A 14,165-nucleotide genomic window follows, 5' to 3' on the forward strand; every position below is an offset into this window, starting at 1 on the left:
TGGAACAGTTATGTCTTTTCAGCATCATATCCCGCCACCGTCCACCTTGATTTGAATTTGAGCCACACTGAACTATTGAATACGTGCAGCTCCTCTAATACTCTATGTTCTCTCTCACTTTCAAAGCCTCTGTTCAGGTTGCTTCTTTTTTAACCCATTTATTTATTTATTTATTTATTTATATTTTTATTGAATTTATTGGGGTGTTTCTTTTGTGTGGAATTTCTTTTTTCTTCTTCTTTTTTTTTGTATTTTTCTGAAGCTGGAAACGGGGAGAGACAGTCAGACAGACTACCGCATGCACCCGACCAGGATCCACCCAGCATGCCCACCAGGGGGCGACGCTCTGCCCACCAGGGGGCGATGCACTGCCCCTCCGGGGCGTCGCTTTGTTGTGACCAGAGCCACTCTAGCGCCTGGGGCAGAGGCCAAGGAGCCATCCCCAGCGCCTGGGCCATCTTTGCTCCAATGGAGCCTCAGCTGCGGGAGGGGAAGAGAGAGACAGAGAGGAAGAAGAAGGGGAGGGGTGGAGAAGCAGATGGAGGCTTCTCCTGTGTGCCCTGGCCAGGAATTGAACCCGGGACTTCTACACGCCAGGCCAACGCTCTACCACTAAGCCAACCAGCCAGGGCCTGTGTGGAATTTCTTAAACCCTTCTCCCACAGACAAATTCCTGTTAAACCTTATCACTTAGCTTAGAGCTGTGTCCTCCTGGAAGCCTCTCTTCACTCCTGTGTTTGGGATGGGTGGTCCTGTATGTGCTTTGATAGCCAACTCTGCATATCTCTGTCCTTTTTTGGTGATACAATCCTAGAGCCACTAAGCCTCTGTCCCTGTACTAATCTTCCCCTCTGGACTGTGAATTCATTTAGGGGAGGTATCCACAGGGCCGGGAACAGTCCAGCATGTAACATAGTATGTGCTTAACAAATGCTTATGGAAGGAAAAGCAACATCAATAATAAGTTAAGAAAGTAGAATCTGCACCTAACCAGGTGGTGGCACAGTGGATAGAGCATCAGACTGGGACACAGAGGACCCAGGTTCAAAACCCCAAGGTTGCCAGCTTGAGTGCAGGCTCACCAGTTTGAGTGCAGGGTTGCTGGCTTGAGAGTGGGATCATAGACTTGACCCCATGGTCACTGGTTTGAGCCCAAAGGTCTCTGGCTTGAAGCCCAAGGTCACTGGCTTAAGCCCAAGGCACTGTCTTGAGCAAGTGGTCACTTGCTGTAGCCCCTCAGTCAAGGCACATATGAGAAAGCAATCAATGAACAACTAAGGAGCTGCAATGAAGAATTGATGTTCCTCACCTCTCTTCCTTCCTGCCTGTTTGTCCCTATCTGTCTGTCTGTCTGTCTGTCTGTCTCTCTCTCTCTCTCTCTCTGTCTCTGTCACACACAAAAAAAGTAGAACCTATGATGTCAGCAAGAAGTTAGATTAAGATCTGGAAACCAAGCTTTATCATTCATCTTTCTGACGAAGCAGAAAAGCTGTTATGATTAAAGGAGAGTTAACTCCATATGTATATGATATTTTTCACAGTTGAGTGGCTGCAAAGAGACATATGTTTTTTTGTTTTGTTTTGTTTTGTTTGGTCACTCAATGGGTTTATTTTTTCAAGATATGCAATTTTAATAGACCACATAAAACTTCCTTTTGTTTACCTGTGTTTGAAGGTACATACAGCTAGACTAGCAAACTGTGAACCCAGGAATATTCTGGTTAGTAAACCCACATACGAAAGACTTTCTCTCCATAGGAGTTATAAAATGCTATAGAAGAGCTCTGGCTGGGTGGTTTAGCTGGTTAGAGTGTCATTCTGATACACAAATGTTGTAGGTTTGATTCCCGGCCAGGGCACATACAGGAAACAGATTTCTGTTTCTGCTTCTCTTCCTTCCTTCCTCTCTCTCTAAGACTCAATAAATTAAAAAAATAAAATAAATGCTACAGAATAGATGTCTGTGTCTGAGTTGTTCAGAGGCTGAATGAGCAGTCAGTGGGGCTGCTGGAGTGGGAATTCTCACATATATACATCAGGAATCCTGATACATATAATACAAGGCATTGCTCTAGCTGACCTCTAATGTCTGTTCTACCTTGAAGTTCTGGACTCTAACAAAAGTAACTGTTTCCATTCTTTTAATTTAGAGAGTAAGCTAAAAGTGAATTCAAGCAGTCAAGTCCAAGAGCTCTCCATCAACTCCAACACTGTTGTGGAATGTAGCATCTTGTCCCAGACCACTGGAAACCTTCATTTAGCCATTGTTTGGTACTTCTCTTCCATTTCGTCTAATGCTTCCTGGCTGAAGATCCTGGGAATGGACCAAACCCATGTGGTAAAATATGGGGATGAATTCCGCACCCCAAGGAGAAAGCAAAAATTTCATATCGAGAAAGTTTCCCACGACATGTTTCAGCTACACATTCTGACTGTGGAAGACAGTGACCAGGGCCGGTATCGCTGCGCCGTGCAGGAGTGGCTCTTGTCTGCAAATGGCACTGGTTACAAGCTTGGGGAAGAGTTGTCAGGCCTGACAGAACTGAAACTCAGGCCCACAGGTAAACCTTGGGAGTGTATTTTCACGCGTCTCTGTGTAGGAAGCTGTTCTTCGGCGTGCTTATGTGAAGGTGAAAGTATGACCTAGAACCTTAGGGATAGTGTAACTATACAATGATCGTAGGACCTGGAAGCCTACCAGTGGACAGGGGTTGGGGAGGGGGTCACTTAAGGTGAAGCAGTCTGAGGTTTTAAGGAGTTTGGAGGGCAACCAGATTCCTTTGATTGGTCTGATTAGCCTGGCAGCCTTGTGCATGCAGCTACCCAGGGTACCGTATCTTCAGATCTCTGTAATAATGAGCTGTGTCATTCCGGTGGGGCTCTATTGTAATTTGGCAGAGAAAGAGTAATACGAAGCATATTTCTCCCACTGTGAACAGAAACTGTACAACTCTACAGGGATGTGTGCAGAAATTGCTTTTCAACATTTGGCTGCCTAAACAGAAGGCGAGTAAGAGTAGTTAACTGTTGAAATGGCTTACTGAGGGAATCTCCTCTTCCTCAGGAGACCTCTAAAAAATGTAATACAAGTTCCATCCACTTACATTGGTCTAAGAGCGCTGCGGTCTCAGTGTGGGCAGGGGTGAGGAGATCTTTCAGCCTTAGTTAGGTCACCTCCAGTGTCGATTAAAATTAAATGAATGTCATGCTAAGGTTTGGGAACTGGACAAGATCCAACAGCACAATGCAAATAGTTGCTCTAGTTTGGTGCTTAAAATTCCATTTTCAATGTAACATCAAAACAAGATTATATGAGCATTGCTATGTGTTAGGCGGTTAGGAATACCAGATAGAAGGCACAGCTCTTGCCCTGAGGAGCCCACTGTCTGTAGGGCAGCTCCCCTTCTCTGCTCTGCCCACCCTTCTTCCTCTGCCTGTGAATGTTCCTCAAGGACAGATCCTGGGCCCAATTTTCTTCTTATCCGTGGTGTTCCCATGACTTCTTCAATACTGCTTTGACGTCAGCTACCACCTTTGTTGAGACAGCTCTGGGTTTTTATTCTTAGTCCCTGTCGCCTGAACTCTAGGTCTGTTAGACAACTGCCTATTGGGCATTCCTACTTGGATGCCTCAGAGCCCCTCGCACTCAGCATGGCCCAGATTGCATTCTGAAGCCTTTCTGCCATCCCACAAGGCTCATGCACACTTCTGCATTCTCCGCCCATGTGGCTGGCATCCTTCCTCCCAGCTGTTGAAGCCAAATCTTGACAGTGTACACACACCCCTTTAAGGAGGCAGCCACTCCTGAGCTCAAGCCAGAACTTCCCGTTCAATAATGTGGCTCGGCATTGTCCGGTCTTTTAGTATGTCAAGAAATACCTAAAAATATTTTTTGGTGACATGGCTCATTTGAGAATGTTCACAACAAATTCAAATTCTTTTTACAATCCTAAGGGTGTCAAACAAATCATATTTGGCTGTGGCTACTGGAGGTGGCCTGCTGAGCACCCTGGCATAGGGAGGGAGTTAGGAAGAGTCCAGAGTAAGACACTGAGAAGAACTGGTCAGAACTGTAGGAGAGACATTTTATCTGAAATCAGAAGAAGAGAGGATTTCAAGAAGAAAATGGACTCCAGTGGCAAAAAACACAGAAAGGACCAAAAATACTGGAGGGTCCCTTGAGCAGGGACTCAGGCTCTCACTGTAGACCTTGGCCAGAGTGTAGCAGTGGGGTTGGAAGACCAATTGCATTAACTAGGGAGTAAGTTGGGGGGGGGGGGGAGAGGCAGATAAATATTTATCACTTAAGCTAATATTTTCATGCTTTGCCACAAAGGGAAGGGTCGAGTAAAGATGCTAGCTAAAAAAGAATCCAGGATCAAAGTTGTTCTATTAAAGATAGATTAATAAATGTGTTTGTAGTAGAGTTGAAAATATAGGGCTTACTGTAACTTCTTAATTTTGTTTGTAACCTCTCTGGCCTTCCCTCCAAGTCCTTACCTGCTGGTTAGTAGAGAACAATGTTTTGAAAGTAAATGTCAAAATCTGTTTAGAACTTAGTTTAATTCAATAATTTAAATGGTCTCCTTAAAGTGTGATATTCTAGCACTTGTATAAAAATGTTCAGTCTCTCAGATAGCCTCCTCCTTCGCTGCATCTACACCTGAGATGGCATGTGGGTGCGTGAGAGGAGGGTGACTGGCTAAGAATGAGGGGTTTGGTGGGCTACATGGCTTGAGGGAGGAGAGTGGACACGCTGGAAGTTTTGAATGGTCCCTCTGAGAAGTAGAAGAGAGAGGTGGCCGGGGCTGGGGGGGGGGGAGCAGCAGGGTAGAATGCCCCCCAAAGCTGGGTAGCTTTCAGTGGCAGACAAGAGGTGGGGCAGAGAATGTTCTAGCAAATATGGAAGAAGGACCGAAGTCAAAGAAAAGTGTTAAAGGTGAAGGGCGTGATATCTAAAGATGATGAGATGGCATCTCCTCAGCAAGAACGTGGTTTTTCAGAGGAGATGTCCAGTCTAAGAGTCTGGATTCTCCTCTAACTTCCTGCTGTTTTATATCCTAGGAAGTAAGGTACGTGTCTCCAAAGTGTACTTAGCAGATAATGCTACTGAGCACGGAGAGGTAGCCATTCACTGCAGGCTGGAGAGCTCGGGCAGCTCAGCCTCCCTGTTCTCTGTGATGTGGTACCGGGCCAGAGAACATTCTGGAAGTGAAATGCTGGTGCACCTGCAGCACGATGGCTTGCTGGAATATGGTGAAGAGGGGCTCAGGAGGCGCCTGCACTGTTACCGTTCATCCCCTACAGACTTTGTCCTGAAGCTTCATCGGGTGGAGATGGAAGATGCTGGCACCTACTGGTGCCGGATGGCGGAGTGGCAGCTCCATGGCACCCCAAGCAAGTGGGTCAACCAAGCATCGGAGGGGTCGCAGCATCTGGTGCTCATGGTGCTACCTTCAGGTACCTAGGGGTAACCTGCCATGGCTCATGGTCAGGAGAATCCTATCCTCTCGTTCTCCCCCTTATCCTGTCTCTCCCAGCTATGTTTTGCTCCTTCAGGCTGAAAACAATTTCAGACTTCCTACCAAAATGACTTTGCCTTTTTTTCTCAGTAGCAACATCTTTGGACAGACAAGGTCTACGTGAGGTTTGGCATAGACATGAAATATTAGGGGACTCTGCTCCTGCTTCCCGACACAAACCAAAAAAGCCTTCAACCTTATATTCCTTTAAATAACCAAAGAGTGTTCAGAGCAGACATCCTTACTGCTTGGCTGATCTTGAATCTCAGAATGCTTATGTGCTGTGGGAGTGAGGATGAGGGAGAGGGACAGGGGGACTTCATGTTTGATCTGGTTGGACCAATATCAGCTACATCTAAATGCTCCCTGAGTAAAAAACAAAACAAGCAGGGAAAAAAAAACCCTTTCTCAATGAATGAGAGCCAAGCTTCTTATCTCTGTGTGCTCAACAAACTACAGGTCTTTGATAATGACAGTCATTTGGTGTGCCGCTCCTAATTATACCTTGCAAGGCATCAAAGGAGGAAGTGCACATGCTAGAACTTGTTTACAGGCTCCAACAAGGAGGGCAGTTCCTTGAAGACCATTGGCCAAAGGTTGATCCTTCTCTGTGTGGGAAGGTCATTCTATTCAGCTGAGTGCACAGATTCAGGAGGGATGTGGAACAAGAGATTTTTAGGCAGTGGTGAATCAGACTGGGATGCGGAGGACCCGGGTTCGAACCACCAAGGTCACCAGCTGGAGTGCAATCTCGTATGGTTTGAGCACAGCACATCACCTTGAACCCAAGGTCACTGGCTTGAACAAGGGGTCACTCACTCTGCTGTAGCCCCCCAGTCAAGGCACATACGAGAAATCAATCAATGAACAACTAAAGAACCACAACAAAGAATTGATGCTTCTCATCTCTCTCCCTTCCTGTCTGTCTGTCCCTATCTGTCTCTCTGTCTTTGTAACAAAAAAACAAAAGAGATTTTGGAGAAGAGGGCATTCTTCCAGCCAGTGCAGTGTCATGTATATAAGAGGCATTTATTAAGCATTTGTTAATGAAAACATCCAGACCAGTAAATCTTCCCTGGCAATCAGTGAGCTGGCAGATGTTTTAGTCAGCTCATTCTCTGAGCCACGCTGCCTGGTGGGGTTTAAGGAGAAGGTGAGAGGTGAGCCGTAAGCTAAACTCACTGTGGACAAGGGTCATTGGAGGGGCAGAGGTGGGTACAGAGGAGGGAAGGTGTGAAGGCAATAGCCACGGCCACCATCACAGCTGCCTGACCCATGCAGGTTCGCATTGGATTCGGACAGTTGGTAAAGAAACAACGGAGCCAAAAACTGGTGGGCCATCATCTTTAATCCTAGCTTGCACCCGGCGGGCAAGTAAAACACACACTGGGCTCCAAAACCCACTCACATTCAGTGCTCACAAAGCTACTGACTTAACCCAGTTTCCGAGAATCAAAGGTTTCTAGCTCACCAGACTTATTCACCTCTGTTCGCCATCTCCTTCCTTCTCCATGCACAAACTCTGCACAAACTGGCTTCTCACTCAACACTCCACCATCTTTTCTGCTTCTCCTGGCTCCTCCACGTGGCCTCTCTCTCCTTTCCTCTCCTCTCTGCTGTCTCCTCTAATGCTAATAATCCCAGGAACTGAGAGAGCAAGCTCCCGTTCTGCCCCCATTTTATAGTGTAGAAATTAAAACCTTTAATCCAATATACAAAATAGGGAAGTCTCAGAGACGTGATAGGATTGCACCACCCCACATCAAAAAGGGTGGGAAAGGCTTAGTCCTAAAACCAAGCCCCAGGCTACAAGGATCCTGCCTGCCCACAGCCCGCGCCCAACACACATTAATATCACCTGGGCGACAGCTTCCATGTGGGCAGCGCCATCTTTAACAAAGTGAGCATAATATATTTTATCTGCCCAACAGAAGGAGTGCTGCAGAGAACATCTGGCAACTTCTCAGGAGTAGGGATAGCTTCGTCCCTATGATCCCAGCAATGCTTCTAGTGTAGAAGTCAAAGTTATTGGATCTGTTCCTTGGGGGTTCCATCCTCTTCTTCCCCTGTCCTTTGCTCAGTGAATTTTCCTCTCAACTCTCCATGCAGAATTTTTCCTCCATTCCCACAATTCCAGGAAGTCCTATCACCTGACCTCGTTCCGTACATGTTTTCCCACAGGGATTCCTAGGCTCTGCAGAAGCAGCATTTTATTTTGCATTAGAATAAATAAGTAAGAAAATGTACATATTTTATAATTAAAAAGCACATCTCTTTGTGGAAGCCTTATAAAACAAGTGTGAGGTTTTAAACAGATGAACCCAGTAAAGGAAATGTTGAAAGTGGAGTGGTCTCTGTATTCTTCACAATAGAAGAAGCAGGAGAGCCTGTGTGTGACAAGCTGAGGGTTTCATCGTAAGTCCAGTTCAGGGTTCCCAAGTAAATCTTCAGAGTATCGCACCTTGCTTCCTCTGCCTGGATGTTTCTCTCAAGTAGTCGGGAGGCAGTGTGGGGAGGTGTATAATTTCAGGGTTAGCAATCAGACGAGCCTAGGTTCCAATCATAGCTCTACCACCCACCTACTAGCTATGAAATCAAAGTATCCAGCAAAGTCCCTGATATTGTAAGTGCTCAACAGATGTTAACTCTTCTTTTTCCTTATGCCTCTAAGTGCGCGCGCGTGCGCACACACACACACACACACACACACACGAATATACATACATATGTATATGTCTATTTATGGAACAAAATATTGTAATTTATTCAATAAAGAACTATATGAGGTTCTGAGAACATGAAAACATGTATTGCAGAGTCGGTCCCCATAGAGCTGAGTGTAGTGGAGGAAGTGAAGTCCAACCTGATCATTATCATCAGAGAAATAGTCTCAGGACAGTACAGCAGGAGCAAGGCAGGGCTGGGCAGAGATCTGGGAAGGTTTCCCAACTATGGAGCCTGTAGAAAAGGAAGAGACATTTCATGAAAAGAAGAGGGCCTTCAAGATAGTCATAGAAACCGTGGCCCGATGGGAGTGATAAGGTTAGTAAGATGGGGAGGTGCAGATCTCAAATGTGTCTTGTGTATGAAGCTAAAGAAAGGGAACTTTATTATGCAAGTTATGGAGTGCCATTGAACAAGTTCAAGCAGGGGAGTACCACCATCAGACTTGCATTCTAGAAAGCTCCCCTCTAGGAGCAGTGCTAATGAATTAGAAGGGAGGCAGACACAGAGCAGGGAAACCATGTTGAAATGATTGTAAAATTCGGGTGAGACAAGGTGAAGGTCTGAATTAAGGCAGGGCCCAGGAGGGCTGGGAGTAGGACAGGCAGTCAGGATTAGGAGGTGTACTCTGGAAGGTTTAGAGACTGATTAGATGTATGTGGGGAGTGAATGAACAGAAGGGGAGAATCAAAGATGAACATCGGGTTCCTGGCAAAGGTGGGTAGTGTTACATTCACTGAACAGAAGAAAGGTCTGAAGGGAAGATTAGTTCAATTTTGAATATGTTGGGCTGGAACTGAGTTTGGAGGACCCATGAGTTATCCAGGGAGATCTATTCAGTAGATATCAACACTTCCAAATGAGATCTTTGCCAGACTTGTAGCTTAGAAGTCATCAACTTATAGCCAATAATGATGCCCAGGGATGAACCCCTGAGACACCCCACCATTTATTGACCAGGAGAGTACACAAGAGGAGCCCGTGAAGGAGAATAAGGAAGTAGATGAGCGGTTAAAGGAGAACCAGGGTTTGGTGATAGCATGGAAACCAAAGGCAGAGAGGAGATAAGCCAGGCAGAGAAAGAAAAGTATCACATGACTTCACTCATATGAGGAATCCAATGAATCCAATGAGACCCCTGCTTGTCCTGTCTCTTTCTTCCTCTGAAGTCAGTATTTCTGAGGTAATGTCAAAAAGAAGTGTTCCTGATGATGTGTTTGGCTGTGGGTGGAAGCATTTTATAAACTAAGCCTCATGATGAAATGCTCTCGTTACGTTTTTGGCTCGATCTTCCAGACTTATACTTTGAGCTTTGGGCACTTACTTGGATTAATCCGAAATGCCAAACCTTAATGGTTTTGAATGTCACTAATTCTAATTCCAATATGGGTGAGAGGCAGATGGCAGGAAATGGGTCTGTGAGGCCCGGAGCGAGCACTATCCTCCCAGGAGAGGTGATTTAGAAGCAGCAGAGCTGGCCAATATGACCTCCTCCCCATTTAGATAGTCACCCCTGGCAGTCCCTTCGCATTGAAGGTTAGCATCTCAGGGGCAAAAAAGCCAGTGCCGGGTTCTTCTGACCTGCTGTGTGCCAGTCCCATCTCCCCATCATCACACCTCCATCCCAGCAATGGTGAGATGTGGGTGCCGTGGGCTCCCACCTCCCAACTCTCTGACTCCCATGACCAGGAAAGGACTCTCAACTGAACGTCACCTGGTCCTAGAGACAGAAAGCTCAGAGATTTAAGCAAGAGATGTGACCTTTGGGAGGATTTAAGCAAGGCTGTGGCCCCTGAGAGGAAGCAGCAGGCTCAGCCCTGTGTCCTCTCTGGTCTCTGGGGAGATAGCTGCCTGTGATTTTCCTAACTTTTTCAGTAGCATTCTAGCTAATATTTATTACTTGCTGACTTAACAGTACACTAGGCACTATGTTAAATTCTTTATTATGCATGATCTCATCATGACTCTAGAAATCATTTTCCCCATTTGTTTGATGAGAAAATTAATAATTAGAGTGGATAAGTAACTTGTCCAATGTCAGTCATGGTAAGAAGAGCCAGGATTTGAACCCATCTCTCCAAGATGTAGCAGGTGCTCAATCATTATTCTGCACCTGAGTAGTGTGAAGTATCAAGGCCAGTACCCTTAGCCTCTGGTCTCTTTAGCTCCATTCTCTTTCAGCATTTCTGTCTACACCTCCTTCTTAACCACACGCATTCAAATGTATTCAGATAAGACATGGGAGAATTACTGTAGTCAAGCAGGGCCTTAGAGAGAGGGGTTAGGTAGAATGTGGAAAATGGGTGATAAAGGAATTAAAATCTAACTTTTTCATTGCTCGCCCTTTCAAAAACAAAACCCAAATTTAAGATGGAGAATACAAATGAGACCAGAGAAATCCAGACAGCAAAGCCGGCAGCTCCTTGCTAGCCTTGTTCAGAGCTGCCATGTTCAGTGATGGTCTTCACTCTGTGTAGGAAGATGGAGCCACACCCCTGGGTCCTGTGTGTGGAATTCACTCTCGTAACTGATTCATCTATCAGTCTCCATTGATGACCTATGGCAAAGTGCTACAAAAAATAAAAAGCTGCATGAGACATAGGCCTCACCCTCCAGGAATTCCCAATGCAGGAGTTGGACCAGTGTTCAGATTCTTGACTTCCAACAAAGACATCCTTCAAGGTGCGAAATGTATCAGCAATGCCAAAAATGGAATCCTTGTAGCATGTGGTTGATCAAAATGAACTCAGGACCTGTTGTTTTCAAAGAGTCTATCATTCCAAGAATCCTATAGCTTAACCTCTAAAGAAAGAAATTGCTTAGGTTATTACAATTTTCCAATGAAAGCACAGCTACTATTAGCATCAGGTTTTCAGAATAGCCCTGATTTTGAATATCCTGTCATAAGTAAATATAGCTGGAAGGCTACATTTGGTAGCTGCTGTCCCATGAAGCATGTGTCTTCCTGCATCAAGACTGTAAGCCTCATCCTTTCCTAGTAACTCAAGGTTCTATGTCCTGGAGCCTGTGGTGGGTGCGATCTTCGTGGCTTCCCTGGCTATGTGGCCGGGACCCACTGTGGGGCTGCATGTGCATGCTCCTCATGTCTGCTGCTGACAGCGCTTCCCCACGGACTGCTGCTGAGGATGAGGTATCTTCAGCAAGCCTTTATATAGTATCTTCTGTCCCAGTCAATCTCATCTAATTTAGATGAGTAAAATTTACCAAGTGCATGTGCTAGGCACTGTAGGGGCAACAGAAACAGGTACCTATGATGGGACAGAAGAGGTGGTTAGAAGGGGGATTGAAAGAGGAGTAAACAGATCTGTGTGTGACAGGATGGAGTAGAACAGCATCTGAGACGTGGTGGGAGAGGTAGGACCACTGTGGGGAGGAAGTGTGGTCTGAGCCCTCCAGAGGACGTGGCGGGGCGGGCGGGATGGGGGGTGACAGTAAGAACAACAGGAAAAGAGCTGAATGGAGGAGGCTGGGGAGTGGGAGACCAGTGTGGAGAGTCAGGAAGGGACAGTGCCTCTAGGTTAAGAGGACCGCGCATGTGAGAGATGGGCAGGGGGCCGGGGTGGTAGAGGCAGATTAGGAAGCCGCAGCAGTGAGAATAACCCAGTTAAAAATTCAGGACCGTGCCTGACTGGGCGGTGGCGCAGTGGATAGAGCGTCGGACTATGATGCTGAGGACCGAGGTTCGAGACCCCGAGGTCACCGGCTTGAGCGTGGGCTCATCTGGTTTGAGCAAAAAAGCTCACCAGCTTGGACCCAAGGTCGCTGGCTCCAGCAAGGGGTTACTCGGTCTGCTGAAGGCCCAGGGTCAAGGCACATATGAGAAAGCAATCAATGAACAACTAAGGTGTTGCAATACGCAACGAAAAACTAATGATTGATGCTTCTCATCTCTTCGTTCCTGTCTGTCTGTCCCTGTCTATCCCTCTCTCTGACTCTCTCTCTGTCTCTGTAAAAAATAAATTAATTAATTTCAAAAAAATCAGGACCAGCAGCAGAGTTGATAACGAGATTTAAATTATAGATATCTTTTCTGAGGAAAGAAGATTAAAGGAGAAGTTTTCTTTTTTGTTTTGGTTTTCTTTCTGGCTGTTAGTTTTAAGTAGGTCATTGGAACCTCTCTGGTGGTTGGAAATTGCTGGGCGAGGGCGGGCCATTGGAGGAGCACCGTCTGGAGTTCTGAGCTCGCCGCCTCTGTTCCTCACACGTGCTGGAAGGGGCCAGCTGCTGTTTGGGCCTGTTATTTATACATGTATTTGCCTGTAACAATGAATCCCAGAAGTGTTTATAATTGATTAGTACAAATAAGTTGGAAACTAATTACTCTCTTCGTTTTTCTCCTCTTTGTGGTAGAGCCCACATTTCCTTCCCGGATTTGCTCTTCAGCATCTTTCATCTATTTTTTATTCATCTGTCCCTTCGTGGTGCTCCTTCTTCTGCTCGCTTCCACCCTCTGCTTGTACTGGAAGGCCAGGACGCTGTCGGCCCTGAGACGCACCTCCCAGAAGGAAAAGGCCCTCTGGGTGGACTTTAAGGGAGCTGGAGACAGGCCCAACAACGGGAGGGCAGAGGAAGAGGAGGACAGTTGAATCCTGTGGGGCGGACCTTGCAATTGGACTGCCTGGACCAAGATGTGAATGAATCCTGGTTCTGCCCTCTGTGTCTGTGGCCTTGGATAAGTTACCTAGGAATCTGCAGAAATGTTTAGTGAGCGTGTTTGTAGTTCTAGGCACTGTTAAATGTTTCTCTGTGTGTGACCTCATCTACTCCTGCACTGCCCCCCCCCCCAACCTCACCGTAAGGGCTAGATGGCTCATTACCTGTTTTTATTCACCAGCCCACGGAGGTTTGGGTCCCCATCTGTGCGGAGGGGTCTGTCCTCACACGGCCTTTGCAGGGTTAAGTGAGATCCTGGGGCCAAGTCCAAGGCTGGTTTCCCTTAGCTCTCCTTTCTTAAGTCACTGAATCCCTGGAAAACACCAGGAGCGTCTTGTCACACTGGCTCTGGGTAATCTTTTGCCTCTAGGTAAGAGAGGTAGGAAAGAGCTGGATATCAGCAAGGCGGAAGGAATTGGGGATATACCCTTCTTTCCCACTGAATCTGCTTCAGCAAGAATGCAACTTCCTTCAAGGCAGAAATCTCATTTTTTCCTCCATCCCATCTATAAATGCCACTCAAGGGCTCTACATAATAGGTGCTTAATCAATATTGGTTCTTTGATGAAATAAAAAAGCATTTTGTAGCCTGAGTTCCTTTGTTTTTCTTTCTTTCGCCATAAGACTTACAGTATTAAGTCATTGCTAAGGAAATTTTTAAAAAATTTTACAACAGTGCTCTAGCCAGCCTCCCAAAGCCTCTTAGCTCCCCTTTTCTCCACACCAAGGGGCTGTCTGGTTCCTGGTTCTTAGCCAGAGCCTTCTTTATTTATGTGTTTTTTGACTTGACAGCACTCTGATGCAGCGGTAGTTATTTTGGGGGGAGGAGTCAGTAGTGCCACCAACCCCTCCCACTCCAGTGGGGGTTAGGAGTGCACGGGGACAGTGGGTCAAGTCTGGTTCCTCAGGGTCCTCTATTCCCAGCTAGGAAAAGTTTAAGAGGATGGAGGTGGGATGTACATAACTTAGGACTTTCAGCAACTGCCTCCCGGGGCATAACAACTGTCTCTACAGGACCCGAAGTCCCTTACCTTTGTTTTAAAAGCTGTTCAGGCCTGACCTGTGGTGGCTCAGTGGATAAAGTGTTGACCTGGAAAGCTGAGGTCGCCAGTTCAAAACCCTGGGCTTACCCGGTCAAGGCACATATGGGAGTTGATGCTTCCTGCTCCTCCCACCTTGTGTCCCCCTTCTCTCTCCTCTCTCAAATGAATACATAAAATCTTAAAAATAAAATGACACCTTAGA

The 14,165-nt window shown here is 46.3% G+C and overlaps 1 protein-coding gene across 3 annotated transcripts in view; it reads left to right on the forward strand.

Moving 5' to 3' along the window:
- The window catches only part of CD101 (CD101 molecule), a 48,340-nt gene extending 34,827 nt beyond the window's left edge, over positions 1–13,513 (forward strand). For all 3 annotated transcript variants that reach the window (XM_066377266.1, XM_066377265.1, XM_066377267.1), the window contains 3 exons: positions 2,151–2,561; positions 5,065–5,460; positions 12,618–13,513. In XM_066377266.1, coding sequence (XP_066233363.1) covers positions 2,151–2,561; positions 5,065–5,460; positions 12,618–12,853 — 1,043 coding nt within the window. In that variant the 3' untranslated portion in view covers positions 12,854–13,513. The remainder of the gene's footprint in view (positions 1–2,150; positions 2,562–5,064; positions 5,461–12,617) is intronic.
- Positions 13,514–14,165: the final 652 nt, after the last annotated feature.

This window comes from Saccopteryx leptura, chromosome 3 (assembly GCF_036850995.1).
Source record: "Saccopteryx leptura isolate mSacLep1 chromosome 3, mSacLep1_pri_phased_curated, whole genome shotgun sequence".
In the NCBI taxonomy this organism is placed as follows: domain Eukaryota; kingdom Metazoa; phylum Chordata; class Mammalia; order Chiroptera; family Emballonuridae; genus Saccopteryx; species Saccopteryx leptura.